General features: G+C 38.5%; 3 protein-coding genes across 5 annotated transcripts in view; 1 reads left to right on the forward strand and 2 right to left on the reverse strand.

Annotated features, from left to right (window-relative positions):
• ube4a (ubiquitination factor E4A (UFD2 homolog, yeast)) overlaps positions 1 to 5,937 on the reverse strand; it is a 17,963-nt gene extending 12,026 nt beyond the window's left edge. The window contains exons 1-3 of one of the 2 annotated variants that reach the window (XM_027174052.2): positions 5,802 to 5,937; positions 2,495 to 2,667; positions 203 to 379 (exon numbers count right to left, since the gene is read on the reverse strand). In XM_027174052.2, the coding sequence (XP_027029853.2) occupies positions 203 to 379; positions 2,495 to 2,624 (307 nt within the window). In that variant the 5' untranslated portion in view covers positions 2,625 to 2,667; positions 5,802 to 5,937. Of the gene's footprint in view, positions 1 to 202; positions 380 to 2,494; positions 2,668 to 2,994; positions 3,128 to 5,801 lie in introns of those variants that run through there. The other variant, XM_027174054.2, reaches the window with a different exon arrangement.
• Positions 5,887 to 11,216, forward strand: phykpl (5-phosphohydroxy-L-lysine phospho-lyase). Its single transcript, XM_047820265.1, has 12 exons — positions 5,887 to 6,042; positions 6,527 to 6,645; positions 7,183 to 7,342; positions 7,476 to 7,550; positions 7,663 to 7,750; positions 7,828 to 7,944; positions 8,033 to 8,115; positions 8,590 to 8,815; positions 8,943 to 9,097; positions 9,994 to 10,083; positions 10,171 to 10,301; positions 10,521 to 11,216. The coding sequence occupies exons 1-12, from the start codon at positions 5,984 to 5,986 to the stop codon at positions 10,568 to 10,570; spliced, it is 1,353 nt and encodes a 450-aa protein (XP_047676221.1). The 5' UTR covers positions 5,887 to 5,983; the 3' UTR covers positions 10,571 to 11,216.
• On the reverse strand, positions 11,030 to 18,382 carry pdzd3a (PDZ domain containing 3a). Of its 2 annotated transcripts, none has more exons than XM_047820264.1 (11): positions 18,182 to 18,382; positions 16,898 to 16,925; positions 16,708 to 16,772; positions 16,392 to 16,597; positions 14,412 to 14,616; positions 14,153 to 14,289; positions 13,869 to 14,070; positions 13,216 to 13,412; positions 12,137 to 12,319; positions 11,787 to 12,002; positions 11,030 to 11,164 (listed from the first exon to the last, which is right to left on the reverse strand). In XM_047820264.1, exons 1-11 carry the CDS (start codon positions 18,195 to 18,197, stop codon positions 11,132 to 11,134), a joined length of 1,488 nt encoding a protein of 495 aa, XP_047676220.1. In that variant the 5' UTR covers positions 18,198 to 18,382; the 3' UTR covers positions 11,030 to 11,131. The 2 variants fall into 2 exon arrangements, with proteins under 2 accessions (XP_047676220.1, XP_027029859.1); XM_027174058.2 differs by lacking the exon at positions 18,182 to 18,382 and adding an exon at positions 17,906 to 18,175.
• Between the last annotated feature and the right edge of the window lie 122 nt (positions 18,383 to 18,504).

An 18,504-nucleotide genomic window follows, 5' to 3' on the forward strand; every position in this document is an offset into this window, starting at 1 on the left:
GTCTAGGGTTTAGAAAGGAGCATTACTCGGAAACATTTTAAGTGACCTCATCAAAGGAGTTAAAAGAAATGAAGTCATTTGGCTTACAGACTATGACTCATGTCTCAAGTGTCAGCAAATGCCTTAAAACACAAAAAGGCACCAAGTGGAACTGAGATCAATGAGGACAATGAGGTCATGGACAAACCATTATAGCACTCACTGTTGTCCAATGTGATAAGGAAGATTCTCTGGATCATGTGATTGATATTGAGCTGTTCACAGAGTTCCTGTCGTGACCGGAAAGAGCGGCTGATCTCGGCCACTGAGTCATCGTTGTCCCCGTTACTGTCTGACACTGAGTTTTCAGACTCAGACTGGCTCTCTCCAGACTCTTCCGCTGTAAGGATCAGCACAGGTAAATATGATTGATAATGCAAAGTATTTTTTTCACATGAAGTCATTATTTATCACATAGTTGTCTTTATAATTGTTAGATTATAGCACAACCATAATCAATCAAAGCAGGTTCAAACCATAATCAATCAAAGCAACAAGCCATACGTGCTGTCAGCCTTTTTAAAACCTAATAACTGAAATTACTTAAAGAACCCTGATCAAAAGTTTACATATCCTTGAATGTTTGTCCTCATTATAAACACACAGGTTGACACACAGGTTTAAATGGCTATTAAAGGGAAATCTTCACAGCTGTGACTCATTGTAATTACTGTCTGTGCATAAATAGTCAGTGAATTTATCAGCTCATGAGGTAATGCACTGTCTTGGCCAGATAGTGCACCATGGGGAAGACAAAAGAACTGCCAATGGACCTGTGTAATAAGGTAGTTGAACTTTATAAAACAGGAAAAGGATAGAAAAAGAGATCTCTCATCACTTGAAAATGCCAGTCAGTACTGCTCAAACACTGATAAAGAGGTGGGAAATAAGAGGTTCTGTTGATACTAAGCCACAGTCAGGTAGACCAAGAAAGATTTCACCTACTAATGCCAGAAGAATTGTTCGGGACTTTGAGAGAAATCCATTCTGCTCTGGAAAAAGTGGTGGTGTTTCAAGGAGCCGAATAAGGAGGTACTTGAAAACGAGTGACCTGCACTGTGAATTTGCCAGAAGAAAGCCATTACTGCACCCATGCCACAAAAAGGCCCTTCTTCAGTACACCGGCCAGCAGCTAGACAATCCTCACAGCTTCTGCCATTTGGAGTGATGAGAGCAAAATTGAACTTTATATTCACAACTATAAACACTGTGTTTGGAGAGGAGTCAACAAGGCCTACGGTGAAAATTACACCATCCCCACTGTAAAGCATGGTGGTGGATCTCTTATGTTTTGGAGCTGTGTGAGCTCCAGTGGCACAGGGAAGTTAGTAAAAACTGATGGCAAGAAGAATGCAGCATGCTATCAGAAAATATTTGCAGACAATTTGCATTCTACAGCAGTAAAGCTGCACATGGGATGTTCTTGGATGTTCCACCATGACCGTGATCCAAAGCACAAGTCAAGGTTGACCCTCCAATGGCTACAGCAGAAAAGGGTAAAGGTTCTGGAGGCCATCACAGGCTCCTGACCCCAATATCATTGAGCCACTTTGGGGAGATCTCAAATGTGCAGTTTTTGCAAGACAACCAAACGATGTACAGGAACTGGAGGCATTTTGGGCAGCTATATCACCTGAGAGAATTAAGGACCTCATGCACAATTATTACAAAAGACTGCACGCCATCATTGTTGCTAAAGAGGGCAACACACCATATTAAGAACTAAAGGTATGCAAACTGAACAGGGATTATTTCCTTATTTTCTTTTTTGTTATGTTTTATTTGATTGTGCCGTCTTGTTATGCCTTACATATTAACTTAAGTCCCATAAGAAATAACTTTACTTTGCCTTGGTACACATCTTGCAAATTCTCCCAAGATATGCAAACTTTTGAGCACATCTATCTATCTATCTATCTATCTATCTATCTATCTATCTATCTATCTATCTATCTATCTATCTATCTATCTATCTGTCTATCTATACACACACACACAATATATATACACAATATATATATTATATACATACATACATCACTGTATTTCTTTCAACATTTATGTGCGTGTATATATATATATATATATATATATATATATATATATATATATATATATATATATATATAAACACACACACACACACACACACACACACACACACACACACACACACACACACACAATATATATAATCATCCAGAATTATTAGCACCCTCAATCAAATAAAGAAAATGAATTGGTAATAATGTCTTTAACCCTAATGGGTTTAAATAATCATTTTAATACCACTCTGAACATTTGAAGGAACTCTAACATAAAAAAAATATTCTAAAAAAATAACATTTATTTAAAAAAATAATTGTACATCAGAATAGCAAGGGTGCCAAGAAAAGCAAGGGTGCCAATAATCCTTCAGATGGCTGTGTTATAGAGCTGTAACAGAGAAACTTACACGGTGGTGCAGCTTGTAGCTGATGTAGATTTTGGCCGGATGCGAACTGCTTTGCGTCAGCAAGTGAACTGAACAGGGCAGCAAATGGGTTTCGAGAGATGTTCTGATTATTGTTGCCCTGGTCTGTCATTTCAGTGGAGCATCTACCCCATCAACATGTGCTGAAAACCAGCCTGCATGAGGAAGAACAAACAGACAGGTAAAAATATAACAGACAGGTACAAAATAACAGACAGGCACAAATATAACAGACAGGTACAACAATAACAGACAGGTACAAAATAACAGACAGGTACAAATATAATAGACAGGTACACAAATAACAGACAGGTACACAAATAACAGACAGGTACAAATATAACAGACACAGGGCTGTCAAGTGTCACACATTGAGTGTGACAGTCACGCATTTCGGTCTTTTCTCCCACTCTCCCACCACACATTGTATTTCTCATGCAGAAAAACTTACTATTTATCATATATTTAATATGACTCAGCGCCTGAAACCTATCTGTCCACACCGCTCTCTCTATGGAACCGGGCAGGAACCAAGCGCGTCTCCCCTGGAGTCCCTAGTCAAGCCTGACACTTATCAGCCAATCAAAAAAGAAGAGGCTACACAATAGCCAATAAGAAAATAGCACTATTGTATATGGAGATTTAACACAACAATGAGAAAAAAGCAATTCCTGGAATTGTTCAGCATCATCCTCGTTCACCCACAGAGAAAACCACTGGAGCTGCAAGGATCAATTTGAACACAGTAAGTCATGATCTCCTGCTGTAATGTCCTGCTGTAATGTCACAACTTGTTTGACACAAACAATGCAAAGACAGGTACACAAACAACAGACAGGTACAACAATAACAGACAGGCACACAAACAACAGACAGGTATACAAAGCACAGACAGGTACACAAACAACAGACAGGTACACAAAGCACAGACAGGTACACAAAGCAAAGACAGGTACACAAATAACAGACAGGTACACAAATAAAAGGCAGGTACACAAATAACAGACAGGTACACAAACAACAGACAGGCACACAAACAACAGACAGGTACATAAACAACAGACTGGTACACAAAGCACAGACAGGTACACAAAGCACAGACAGGTACATAAACAACAGACAGGTACACAAAGCACAGACAGGTACACAAAGCACAGACAGGTACACAAAGCACAGACAGGTACACAAAGCACAGACAGGTACACAAACAACAGACAGGTACACAAACAACAGACAGGTACACAAAGCACAGACAGGTATACAAAGCACAGACAGGTACACAAAGCACAGACAGGTACACAAAGCAAAGACAGGTACACAAAGCACAGACAGGTACACAAAGCAAAGACAGGTACACAAAGCACAGACAGGTACACAAAGCACAGACAGGTACACAAATAACAGACAGGTACACAAAGCACAGACAGGTACACAAATAACAGACAGGTACACAAAGCACAGACAGGTACACAAAGCACAGACAGGTACACAAATAACAGACAGGTACACAAAGCACAGACAGGTATACAAAGCACAGACAGGTACACAAACAACAGACAGGTACACAAAGCACAGACAGGTACACAAAGCAAAGACAGGTACACAAATAACAGACAGGTACACAAATAAAAGGCAGGTACACAAATAACAGACAGGTACACAAACAACAGACAGGCACACAAACAACAGACAGGTACATAAACAACAGACTGGTACACAAAGCACAGACAGGTACACAAAGCACAGACAGGTACATAAACAACAGACAGGTACACAAAGCACAGACAGGTACACAAAGCACAGACAGGTACACAAAGCAAAGACAGGTACACAAAGCACAGACAGGTACACAAAGCACAGACAGGTACACAAAGCACAGACAGGTACACAAAGCACAGACAGGTACACAAAGCACAGACAGGTATACAAAGCACAGACAGGTACACAAAGCACAGACAGGTACACAAAGCACAGACAGGTACACAAAGCAAAGACAGGTACACAAAGCACAGACAGGTACACAAAGCACAGACAGGTACACAAAGCACAGACAGGTACACAAATAACAGACAGGTACACAAATAAAAGGCAGGTACACAAATAACAGACAGGTACACAAACAACAGACAGGCACACAAACAACAGACAGGTACATAAACAACAGACTGGTACACAAAGCACAGACAGGTACACAAAGCACAGACAGGTACATAAACAACAGACAGGTACACAAAGCACAGACAGGTACACAAAGCACAGACAGGTACACAAAGCACAGACAGGTACACAAAGCACAGACAGGTACACAAAGCACAGACAGGTACACAAACAACAGACAGGTACACAAAGCACAGACAGGTATACAAAGCACAGACAGGTACACAAAGCACAGACAGGTACACAAAGCACAGACAGGTACACAAATAACAGACAGGTACACAAAGCACAGACAGGTACACAAAGCACAGACAGGTACACAAATAACAGACAGGTACACAAAGCACAGACAGGTACACAAAGCACAGACAGGTACACAAATAACAGACAGGTACACAAAGCACAGACAGGTACACAAAGCACAGACAGGTACACAAACAACAGACAGGTACACAAATAAAAGGCCGGTACACAAACAACAGACAGGTACACAATCAACAGACAGGTACACAAACAACAGACAGGTACACAAACAACAGACAGGTATACAAAGCACAGACAGGTACACAAAGCACAGACAGGAACACAAAGCACAGACAGGTACACAAAGCACAGACAGGTACACAAAGCACAGACAGGTACACAAAGCACAGACAGGTACACAAAGCACAGACAGGTACACAAAGCACAGACAGGTACACAAAGCACAGACAGGTACACAAAGCACAGACAGGTACACAAAGCACAGACAGGTACATAATGCTCTGAAGCACACAGTTTGATTTCAAGTGGACTTTAAACTGCTTTTTAATACGTGTTATGTCGTTTATTCTACAATAATCAGCACATGATACGTTTTTTGACTTGACGTTCACGTCCTTGTCAAAGGAGCGAAAGATAAAGCCGACAGTTAACGACAGAACAGATGTTAAGCTGTCAACTCAAGCTATCGGGCTAGTTAGCATTTAGCTAACAGGCTTAGATACTAGCTTTAGCATCGTAGCCTGGCGCGAGCGCGTCAGTCAACACATTAACGTTTATCACTCGTTTGCAGAAAGGAGAAGGAAATCGAAAATAGTTAGGGATTGTTCTATTATAACGTGACCGTGTCAGTCAAAGCAACAAGCCATACCTGCTGTCGACTGTTTGTAATGTAAGGTTTTGCTCAATGTTCGGTGATTCTGTTCCTGAACGCGAGTGTTGCACGTCATCACGATGCGACAGTAGTTCAGTCACCAGGCAGTAGTTTGTACATTTGCTGACAGGGCAGTAGTGGTGAGGCTGAAGCAGCCAAACTTGTGTCTAATAGTTATAATGGAGCTGGAAATGTTCCCCAAGGAACACACTTTGAAAATGCGCAAAAAGATGATTGGGTATGACTGGAAGAAATCTCTCCGTTTATTGTTTTGTTTTCTATCTAGTGGGTCACAGTCTTCTTGTTTTTCTAGTGCTTAGTGAAATTTTTTTCATTACATTGTGTGTGTGTGTGTGTGTGTGTGTGTGTGTGTGTGTGTGTGTGTGTGTGTGTGTGTGTGTGTGTGTGTGAGAGAGAGAGAGAGAGAGAGAGAGAGAGAGAGAGACTGAGACTGGGATGGCTTTCAGATTTGCTTATTAAATTACTCACACAAGCCAGGCTGCTTTGTGAGAATAATCCTGTTTTTATGTGTTTTTTTTTTTTTTTTTTTTTTTTGTCTTTCAGCAGTGGTTAGACTATTTTGAATTTTAAATTGAAATACATTGCATTTTACAATCCTGCAATAATTTATCTGCACTTTGGATTCAGATCTTTATCACAGCTGCATTTATGAACCTGTCTCTTGAACAACACCCTACTCATGATTTCCCTTGTCATTACAGGCAGTCTTGCAGACTTTTTTTCTCTCATGACCCAGTGAAAATAGTGAGAGCACAAGGACAGTATTTATATGATGAAAATGGGACACAGTACTTAGACTGCATTAGCAATGTGCAGCATGGTATGTGAATATGTACTTTATCAAAGTTATTATTTTTTGGAATTTAAATCCATGGTGCATGGTGGCTTAGTGGTTAGCATGTTTGCCTCACACCTCCAGGGTCGGGGTTCGATTCCTGCCTCCACCTTGTGTGTGGAGTTTGCATGTTCTCCCTGTGCCTCAGGGGTTTAATCCGGGTACTCCGGTTTCCTCCCCCAGTCCAAAGACATGCATGGTAGGTTGATTGGCATCTCTGGAAAATTGTCCTTAGTGTCTGAGTGAATGAGTGTGTGTCTGCCCTACGATGGGTTGGCACTCCGTCCAGGGTGTATCCTGCCTTGAAGCCCGATAACGCCTGAGATCGCCGTGACCCGAGGTAGTTCGGATAAGCGGTAGAAAGTGAGTGAGTGAGTGAGTGAGTGAGTGAGTGAGTGAGTGAGTGAGGTTTGTATAATTTATTTTATTGGTAAAGGGGTTGAACAAGTATGAGAATCCATGCTTTTACTTAAAAAAAAAAACAAAAAAAAACATATGGATGTCATAATGTGCATCTTGCAGTGGGTCACTGTCACCCCAGCATCAGTCGGGCTGCAGCAACTCAGATGGAGCTTCTTAATGCAAACACCAGGTTTCTACATGATAATATAATCCAGTATGCAGAACGCCTTGCAGCCACTCTACCCAAGAAGCTATGTGTCTTCTACTTTGTCAACTCAGGGTAGGAGCTTTTGTTCGATATCAAACATGTACTTTTATTGCAGTACTACACGTTTTATTGAAGTAAATACTGTATGTCATTGTACAGCATGTTTTAAACTGCAATGTGGTAAATGATTGCATTGTTTCTGTAGCTCAGAAGCGAATGATCTCGCCCTGCGGTTGGCCCGTCAGTACACCCAACATGAGGACGTTGTAGTTCTAGACAAGTAAAAACTTTAATTTTTACACTTAAACTTTAATAATTTATCATATGGTCCAAATGGTTATACATATACACTTGATTTCATAATTCTATATTGCCATTTTTCTCCTCTGAAGTGCTTATCATGGCCATCTTACCAGTCTTATTGACATAAGTCCTTACAAGTTCCGGAAACTGGCAGGCCAAAAAGAGTGGGTTCATGTGGTGAGTAAAAAACACAAACAATACAGAACGTTCTACATAGTTCTTAGCTAAAATTGAAACTGGTTTGATTCATGCAGGCACCAGTCCCTGATACATACAGAGGTCTTTACCGTGCAGATCATCCCAACCCAGCAGAAGCTTATGCAGATTCAGTGAAGAGTCTTATCGATGAAGCACATAAGCGAGGGCGCAAGGTATGCTGTATCATGTTTAATGATTTCTCAGAGAAAACCACAAAGATTTGTCTTGCAATATGTATTTATATTATTGTCTCTTTTATAGATTTCATCTTTCTTTGTAGAGTCCTTGCCCAGTGTTGCTGGACAGATCATCTTGCCACCTGGATACTTTCAAAGAGTTGCACAGTAGGGGTTCTCATATTGTTGTGTAAACTCATATACATGTTGTGTTGTGTGTGGAGATTGCATGTTTTTCCCGTGCCTCGGGGGTTTCCTCTGGGTACTCCGTTTTCCTTCCCCGGTCCAAAGACATGCATGGTAGGTTGATTGGCATCTCTGGAAAATTGTCCGTAGTGAGTGAATGAGAGTGTGCCTGTGCCCTGCGATGGGTTGGCACTCCATCCAGCGAGTATCCTGCCTTGATGCCCAAAGATGCCTGAGATAGGCACAGGCTCCTTGTGACCCGAGGTAGTTCGGATAAGCAGTAGAAAATGAGTGTAGAGTGAGTGATATTTAATGCTTTTGTTATGGGGCACTTCACAATATTCTATTTCTGACATGAATTCTACATTGCTACTACATGCTTACTCAGAATAGGGTAAATTTTATACTTCTTGAGATGTGCTGATTGAAGTAACATTTCAAATACATTTTTTACAGATATATCCGGGCAGCCGGAGGCGTTTTTGTGGCTGATGAAATTCAGACAGGCTTTGGACGTGTAGGAAGCCACTTCTGGGCTTTTCAGCTTCAAGGTGAAGACTTCTGCCCAGACATTGTGACTATGGGCAAACCTATGGGCAACGGGCATCCTTTGGCATGTGTGGTTACCACAGAGGAGATAGCTAGTGCCTTTACGGCCAATGGAGTGGAATATTTCAACACTGTGAGATACGCTTATATTGTTACATCATAACAGATCTCATATTTAATATTATTTGGTTTGTTTTGTCTTGTATTGTGGAAATTGAGCAGGATTAACAACAAGTAACATATATGCATCTTCAACGCAGTTTGGTGGAAACCCAGTGTCCTGTGCAATCGGCCTTGCGGTACTAGATGTGATTGAGAAAGAGGACCTGAGAAGTAATGCAGTCTGTGTTGGAAATCATTTGATGAAGCTCCTTCGAGACCTCCAGGCTACACACCCAATTATTGGTGATGTGCGGTGAGCATATATACATGAACACTATCATTGTCTAATAGACATATGCAGCACTTTGCATAAGTCTTAAGTGTCTCACATTTTTGAACAAGCATTTTAAGGGATTGCCTTTTATTTGCCCCTCAGCACTGATCAGTTTTCTGGTCCCTGCTGAGCTCCACAGCATGATGCTAACACCATCATGCTTCAATGTGGGTATGATGTTCACAGGGTTATGATCCCTGAAGGGGTTCCACCAAATGTAGTGGTTTTTTTTTTTTTTTTGCTTTTATCACACCAGAGAACACATTATCCGTGTTTGATGAGTTTCCAAAATGCCCCTTGTCCACCTCCAAACAACAAATTGTCACTTTTCCATAAAGCCTAGCTTTGTATAGTGTCCAGGCTACGGGTTGTCATGTGACTAGCTTGTCCAGTCTGGCCTGTGGATCGCGTGTTTGCTTGTCTAATGCCATTTATTGGTGTTATGTGGGTTGGGAATTTTATTTCCAAACCAAAACCCTAGAACTTTACTTGTTTAGCTAGAATATTTGCCTTAACAAAGGTTTTGGTTTTGGTATATTTTCTAACAAACTTTTAGGCCTTTCAGAAATAGGTGTATTAATATACACACATCCCACACTTTTTGTTTTCATCCATAACCCAATCCCAATATAGTCCTTTCAGTTCAATTTTGTAACACATCAAAATGCATTAAGGTTCATGGGGGTGCATATTAATGCAACGCACTGTACAGTATCATGTATAGTAAGACTCACATCTCATTTTAAGTATTAGTGTAAAATTTGCTCAGCAATGTCAAACCTGAGTGTCTTTGTAAACCATAAGAAATTGTCATGCTATTCGACAGAACATTTTTTTTGTTTGTTTTGATGGAAATATTTTCATTTCCTCCACAGAGGTGTAGGTCTCTTTGTGGGCTTTGAACTGGTTAAAGACAGAAAGGATTTAACTCCAGCAACAGATGAAGCAGCACTGCTTGTTAGGAGGTGAGAAATAGCAAGACATGAGACAAAGCAGTTAACACGAATGAAAGATTACTCAAGAATGTCCTTCGCTGTCTTATTGTTTTCCAGGTTGAAAGAGAAACGTATATGCTTGAGCACAGATGGACCATGGGAGAACGTCATCAAATTTAAACCCCCCATGTGTTTCAGCATGCAGGATGCTGAAAGGGTCACTGAACAAATTGATCACATTCTCACGGGTGAGAAACCTGACATACCAATTCGATTTTATATTTGACACACAAATTGATATTATATTTAATACGTTATATAAAAATGAAATCTAATCTAATGCAGTATAATATTTCATATAAGATCATGTATGCTCTTTTTGTTACAAGATATGAATCATACTTGACTAAATATATTAAATTTTATTCAACGATTATTCAAAATAATAATCTTTCGGCCTTTTACAGAAATTGAAGGTGGCATTTCAGAACTGGACAACGAAAACAAACATGGTTAGTAGGGAAATGAAAAGCCTGGGTGAAAACGTCCAGCCTTTAAAACCTTTAAAATGCTTCACATATCAACGAACAAACACAGAATATATAAGAGAAACAAGGAAAGATCAAATGAAACCGAAATACTTGTTTACTATATACACATACATACATACATATACAATCTAACCGTGTGTCATTTTTAATATACAAAAATATATTTGAAACATGGCAAAACCTGAACTTTGAGTAATTTGCTTTATACTTTGTACACATTTTTATCCACGTTTAATGAAGTATGGAGATTTACAAATGGAAGATGACAAGGAGATGCATGATCAGTTTGTAATTATTATTAACAATCATAGTGTATATTCAAAAGTTGCAAAGTGAAACAACAAGCATTTGTGTGTCCTGTCATGAATAAGTTTCATTGATAAATATTAGTTATATTTATGAATGAATGACTAATTACGATTTGATCCAATAGATAACAGCAGATATGCCATTTAGTGTTTTCAGCAGGATGCACTTTGCCTAGTGTGTTTTCGGACATGATTTATTATAGGTAAATTCTCAACCATTTATACAAAATTGTCTTCTGTTGTATCTGGAACCTGCAAAAATAAATAAATAAATAAAAATAAGCCAACAATGATTTAGATTACACATTTTGTCTGTTCTGTATCATGTTTTTGTCGATTTTGCTCAACATATTTACATTGGAGTCTTGCTTTTTTGGAGATATTTATATATAAAAGCCTATCAAACTTAACTATATTATTTTTATTGTTGCCTCAATGATGCTCAGTTCCATCTCACTGAGAAAGTTAAAGCCTGGATTATTCTTTATAAACAAAATTTGGAAATCAGATCTCAATCTACTAATATTGTATTAAATAACTTTGAATGTCAAAACATAGAAACTATATGTTGGACCAAACCATAGGTGAAGAATCTTGGTGTTTTATTCACTTGCAACCTCTAATATCAGGAAATCAATTTTCTAAAAACCAAGAATTTTCTTTTAGCTGTTGTATTTTGACTTACTTCACTATGGCTTATGTCAGTCACCTGCATAACAAGAGACTACTTTTTAATTCATACTGTTGTGCTGATAATTATTGGATCCAGTTTAAGGTTTTTCTTGTTGTTTCTACATGCTCTAGTGCCCCTACATTTCAGAGTTACTGTGCCTTTTTTCACACATCATCTTTTCTCATGGGTGCAATTTCTCACCTGTGTGCTCACATCCGGAGTGATCGGTACACCATTTGTTCTGAGTTTTTCAAACCCATCCTTATCTACTACAAGCAACATAAGTGAAGTGCCTCCCTTCATGATCAATGTCACCAAATCCTCCAAATTCTCATGCTCCACATTCTGCCCGTTCACTTCCACAATCACGTCCCCCTCCCTCAGCCCTGCTGTCTCTCCAGCACACCCAGCTTCTACCTAGCAGAGAAAAACAGAGTGTTAATCTGCAGATGATCAGTGATTTGTTTTAGAAAACTCATTTGGTGTGATTGTGACAAGACTGTCACAAATAAAACGTGCAATAACATCAGTGCAAGATATCAGATGAGAACCTGGCCAACGTAGACGGCATTATCAATATGGCTGCATGCCAGCTTAAAGCCGAATCCTGTGTCCTCTCTGTGAAGGGTACACAGTCGAGGTCGTGGTGCTTTGTTGGAGGGTAGAGTGTTTGTTGGGAAACACACTTTTTGTGGAATGTATTCTTCATAAAACATCAGTGGTGAAAGCCCCAGCTGTAAAGGGCACAACCAGAAAATGCATGCCTTTAATTCACAATTACACAGAATCCACAGTTATTCTACATACAGTGTTAAAACAGATAAGTGTTGCTCTCCATCACTTCTACAGTGGATTTCTTATTAATATGATTTTAAACATTATTGACAAATGATGAGTGAGAAAAAAACACATTTACTGTTTACTTAAAAAAATGCACCAGAAATATTAAACATGTCACTATTTGACCTATATGTAGGTTTACACTATACGTATGTGAACACCTGACCATCACATACATTTGTGCTTATTAAACTATCTATTTCAGAATTATTCCCCACTTTTATAATAATCCCCATTCTTCTGGGAAGCCTGTTCACTACATTTTGGAGGCTGATTGTGGGGATTTGTGCTCATGCAACCATAAGAGCATTAGGGATGTTAGGCACTGATGTTGGTTGAGGATGTCTGAGGTGCAGTCAGTGTTGCTTCTCAAAGGTGTTCACTGGGGTTGAGTTCAGGACTTGACAAACCTTGTCTTTATGGAGCATGCTTTGTGCACAGGGGCATTGCCATGCTAGAACAGGTTTGAGCCTGCAAGATTCTCCAAGAAATTGTAATGCACACAAACAGTCCTGCATATGAGTGTGGTAATCAGGTGTCCAAATACTTTTGACATTATTAGTGTTGTGTTTTTTTTTTTTAATAAACATATTTATTGTGTATCTGGGTGGAATTTGTCTTGAAGCACATTTGTAATTAGCCCAGGCTTGCATATATCTCCCAGTTTAAACCCCAAACCAACTAAAAGAACGCTTGCTAAATCACTGTTCTTTGAATGGTATTAAATTCAGCCCCAAAACATGCAGTACTCTACCCTTGTGTGCATGTATGCACGTGAGTGTGAACTCACCTGTGTGTAGTAGTCTTTGCCTTGAATAGAGATGGTAGTAAGTGTGACCTGCTGGCCGCTTCGCCTTATTCTGCTGACTATGTCCTCATGCTCAGCGTTCTCCACCTGTTCCCCGTTAACGGCCAGGAGCAGATCCCCATCCTCCATCCCTGCTGCTTCTGCTGGGCTGCACGGGTCCACCTCTCGCAGCAGGTGAGCTGTAGGAAGCCAAAGCATATGCTTGCTTCATTAAACATACAAATGCTTCATTAGTATGAAAGTAAATTCACACTGAATCATAGGGCATCCTATCCAGAGTGCATTCCCACACCATGCCCAGCATTCCCAGATCCACTGCAACACTAAGCAGGATAAAACATCTACTGGAGATGAATTCATAATAATAATAATAATAATAATATATAATTTTATATTTTTCTGTTCATTCTCCATTGTTATTGAAAGGAAAGGTCATACAGGCACGATAATGAAATTCAACTTGCTTCATTTAAAATGAAAGTGCTTCCCAGTATTAGAGTGCTAGGATGGGGGGCTTAATCCAAACATGTTCCAATAGGACAATGCCTCTGTTTATTACATATAAAGTATAATATTACAGTAATTTACAAGGTTAAAATAAAAGCATGCTGAAGCACATGCTTACACATCCTCACCGATATTTCCTGTAGTTAGTTTCTCTTGTCGTAACAGAAACCCATAGCCCTGTGGTCCCTGGATAAGGTGTATGGTTTTTGGCTTGTGGGGCAGGTTATGAGAGCTGGCAAAAGCGGGTAGAATGGGCAATCTTCGTCGCTTATAGCTCTCTTCACTTCTACTGTCTACCACCAAAATGGTTATATATTCACACTTTTTAACCTGACAAGAAAAAACAAAAAACAGAAGTTAAACAAAAACAGAAGTAATTGATAAAAGTCTTGATGAACACCATGCCACTAACCATTTTCATCAGTGCAGAATGTGTAAGTTTTGAGACAAGGACACCATTGATCGAGAGCAGATGATCTCCAGTCTGAACCCCTGCCCTCTCTGCTGGACCCTCACTTACTGGATTTAAATAATACTTTCCTCTCTCACCTGCACACACACAAAGCATACTCAAACTGCAAGCCCTCAAGCCATTACAGAATTGGATGTGTGTGTTTTAAGACTTATCCTGATAATGATTCATTCCTTATGCTGCACATAATATTTAGTACCCGCTATAAGACTGATGCTGAGTCCCAATCCAATGCCAGGATCTCTGATTATGTGGCACAAACGAGGACGTGCACAGCCTTCACCTCGATGATCCCTGGATAGAGCCATGAGGTCTATTCCTTCATTCACAGCTCTTTCATACTCCACAGCACTCAAGACCAACAGACATAGCTGTAGCCCAGATGCTTGCACCTTCAGCACCACCTTCAAAAAGAGGTGAATTTAGTACACAAATGAATCCCATTTGAATAATTTTTGCAACATTCCATTTTGTGCATATACTGTACATGCTGAGAAATAAGGTACTAACTGGCTAACCTGCATATATCATCTAAAAATGTGTTCATGAACATTGTACATTTAAAGGGAAAATCCATCCTGAATAATCTGTATTATTTACACATGATCTTCAATGCCAAGCGATTTTTATTTTCTACTAAAACTGCACTGAGTTGACTTTTGTTGTTTCCAGACAATACTATCCAACTACCTGTTCGTAGTATTGCTGGGGGAATGGGGAACTTGCACTCGTTTACAATCGGCAGTAGTTGCAACAAATGGCACAAATTATTTGACACCTACTTCTGTGCTGGATTTGTCTTAACCAACCATTATTACCAACATTTTCATGGGATTCTTAAATTTCAGTTTATAGTAATAGCCATCTGTATATTATGTTCATATATGTACTATGAACATATATTCATCTGTATATTATGTACTACGAACATAATATACAGATGAATATATGTTCATAGTACATATATTCATCTGTATATTATGTTCGTAGTGCATATAAATCTGTAAATTACTGTTTATAGTAATAGATATATATTTTGTTACAACACATATCCTTCTGTAAATTTCAGTTCATAGTTATAGCCATCTGTATATTATGTACATAGTACATACACATCTATATTTCCATTTTATTTAATTATTTAACTCATGTAAACACTATCTTGCACTTGCTGCTATTGCACTCTGGTTAGATTTAAACTGCATTTCGTTGCATTGTACTTGCATTGTGTAATGACAATAAAGTTGAATCTAATCTAATCACCAGAATCAACTAAGCACATTTCACTGTAAACATGTTTAATATGTTTCAGAATGGACTACATAATCTACATAAAGGGCACACCCTAAGAGTGTATTTTGCAAATGTTTATTCATTATTTAATTATGATTATTAATGTCATATGTTACGAATGTCCTAATTACACAAAATGATCTCTGTATCTTGAAGGTTCATATTTGGAGAAATTAGGATGCAGTGTATGATGCAATAAGGAGGAAATGTAGGCTAGAACTCATGCAACAGCCCATCTTTAATGGATGTGTCTCAGTCTGCACTGATTGGCCATTTTAAGTCTCAATTGCAAAATCCTTCCAGTGCACTGGAACATTTGCTCCCACAAGGCACCGCAAAAATGAGCGATTGATGATCACTATGTTCCCTTTCTGGAAATGAAGTCACACTTTGTAAAACCTCTCAGCTTGAAAGAAATAGCAGACAAAATAACACCAACTTCTACAAATGTAAGTCGTTATCATTATAGATCACCAATGATTACATACATTTGCCATTTTTAACTTCCTTCATACATTGTGGGATGTGGTATGCCAGTGAAATAAAAATGTAAGTCACTCCGAATAAGGGTGTCTGCTAAATGCCAGAAATGTAATGTAAATGTACATACAGTTTGTTTGAGTCTAATGCCTTTTAAAATCCACTAGCTAGACTACAATCCTGCTTAAAGTACCATAACAGAAACACGTGATTATTGCTAACAAATGTATAAGACGTATAAAACTGAAATATATATGTTTAGTTTTTACAGTGACTGAGGAAATTACAATGTCCTTGGAAATTAAGTCATCAGTGTCCCAGTGTGTAGTGATCCAGGGTCCTTACAATTACTGGTGTGCATGACATACTGATTCACAGCTGATTAAGACGCAGCCGCGGTCTTTACCTTGGAGTACTCTTGGTTGTCCACAAATGCTTCATTGACCTCTAAAATGCGGTCTCCATCACTCAAGCCACCGCGCTCTGCTGCACTCCATGGGGTAACTTGCTGCACAACATGGCCCCTACAGCCACTCTCTTTCCGCAAACAGAAGCCAAATCCTTGGCCTACCTCTCGTTTCAGCAGGCATAAGCGTAGACAAAAGTCTGGCTCTGAAGACAGATTCATTTATAGCAGCATTGTTTATTATACAGATGTATTGCAGATGTTGCATAAACGTTCTTTAGGATCTTGCGGTCATATTGTTTTTCATGTCATCTACCTGGGTCATCTGAGATCATCAGCACTGGATTGTCAATCCCTTCTTTTGGGTTAAAAGTGAACTTCCTTAGAAATTAAAATACATAATAAATATAAACAAGTTTGATGTATACATTAATGAACAGTCATTATTGAATTGATCATGTGTTAGGAGGTCTGTACAAGATTAGCTCACTGATAGGGAAACTTACTGAGGCACATCTGTTGCATCTCCTGGTTCTGTAAAAATGGGTGAATATAGTTGTAACTCAATCCATTCAAGACCTTCAATTACTGTATATCTTTAGTTTGAAATTTTATTTAGCAAAACTGAGATTTCGGCTGAGATTTAAAATAAGCTTAAAAGTACTTTCGTTATGTTGGTTACTGCAGCTGCAAATAAATGTCAAATAATTTAATGAATGCTAAAGCAGCATTGTATGATGGAGCATTAGTGAAAACAAGGATTACGATATTAACGATCCAGTAATTATCTCACACATAGAACATTATTATAGTCAGATTCTACCCTCATTTAATCATATTTTGTCATGATATTTAATACCATAAGGATTGGGGATAGTGTCTATTTGACTAAGATCTTTCATATAGCTGTGAGGAACCTTTGTCTACTCTTCTCAACGTTTGATAATAGTAATCTTAGCTTAGCTGGTCACCGAAAATGTAAATAATTCCCCATGTTAATACATTCTTTATTTATTTGTCTAACATAATTTAAGCCAAAACACTTCAGGTAGATATGACAGTTTTGGTTGCATCAACTCTTTTTAGATACCTTGATATATGGATTTACAACAACATCTATTCAAACATATTTTCTTCTCAGTGACAAGATGATCTGCATTCCTTATTTAGAGACTTAATACAGACAATGTTCAGAATAATTAAACTTATAAGTGTATAGACTTTATACAGAACAATAGCCTGAAAACAGCATATATTATTTACTTGAATAAATGATAAATAACATTTCAACCATCTGCACTATAAAGGTTTTAATCTGGATACTGTGTATAGGAAGAAGTGAGATTTTTAATATTAACATCATACAAAAATGAGGGTTCTGGTTTTAAAGTATGCATATTTAATTCTAAGACCCAATTAATTAAATACATTTTTTTTGTAAGGATTTCAGAAAACATCTGCCAAAAATAGGTTGTGATATCTATTGTTTTAAAAAGTATACAATAATACATTACCCATTTCATGTGTAGTTTGAATCTTGCCTTGAATGTTAAGTCATTTATAAGTTTCCATGAACACACGTTAAAAAAAAATGCATCGCAAGCGTCATAAAGTAGAAAACTCTGTCAGATTTATTAGGTGTACAGCGAACCTCTCGTAAAATCCTTACTTCCTTGCTGAATAATTATTGTTGATTGGATAAGAGTTTAAAACACTTTTTTTTATCCTAGATAGTAAGACAAATGAAGTGAAACGAAGGAGAATAACAAACTAATTCTGGTTACATGTACCTGTAGTGCATCTCATGGTGTGGCTTGCTTGTGTCCCGTCTGGATGATGGGATTGCAGGCAGTAAAAGGGTTCAAGGTGCACACTTGATGCACGAAGGCACTTCGGTCGTCTGAACTCCTCCTTTCTCCTCCACAATAACTCACTCAAGTTTAATATTTAAGCTGAGGTTTATGAAACAGTGTCATAGGCAGAGTCATACATCAGTAGACCCCAGTGTTATTAGGATCACATCTAAAGTGACGAAATTAGAATAAGAACTACATTGTTTTTTTTTAATTAAAAGGATCAGTAATTATAAATTAAATTAAATAAACACCTATGA

This window comes from Tachysurus fulvidraco, chromosome 11 (genome assembly GCF_022655615.1).
Source record: "Tachysurus fulvidraco isolate hzauxx_2018 chromosome 11, HZAU_PFXX_2.0, whole genome shotgun sequence".
In the NCBI taxonomy this organism is placed as follows: Eukaryota; Metazoa; Chordata; class Actinopteri; order Siluriformes; family Bagridae; genus Tachysurus; species Tachysurus fulvidraco.

What these genes read in the sequence shown, in the direction of transcription:
- pdzd3a (XM_047820264.1), bottom strand. An exon ending in GATGCAACAGATGTGCCTCA is followed by an intron (nt 16,773 to 16,897) that starts GTAAGTTTCCCT and finishes TTAATTTCTAAG; the next exon opens with GAAGTTCACTTTTAACCCAA. An exon ending in CTCCGGATGTGAGCACACAG is followed by an intron (nt 11,165 to 11,786) that starts GTGAGAAATTGC and finishes TTATTTTTGCAG; the next exon opens with GTTCCAGATACAACAGAAGA.
- phykpl (XM_047820265.1), top strand. Translation starts at nt 5,984, where the DNA reads ATGGAGCTGGAAATGTTCCCCAAGGAACACACTTTGAAAATGCGCAAA. An exon ending in TACTTTCAAAGAGTTGCACA is followed by an intron (nt 8,116 to 8,589) that starts GTAGGGGTTCTC and finishes CATTTTTTACAG; the next exon opens with ATATATCCGGGCAGCCGGAG. An exon ending in CCAATTATTGGTGATGTGCG is followed by an intron (nt 9,098 to 9,993) that starts GTGAGCATATAT and finishes TTTCCTCCACAG; the next exon opens with AGGTGTAGGTCTCTTTGTGG.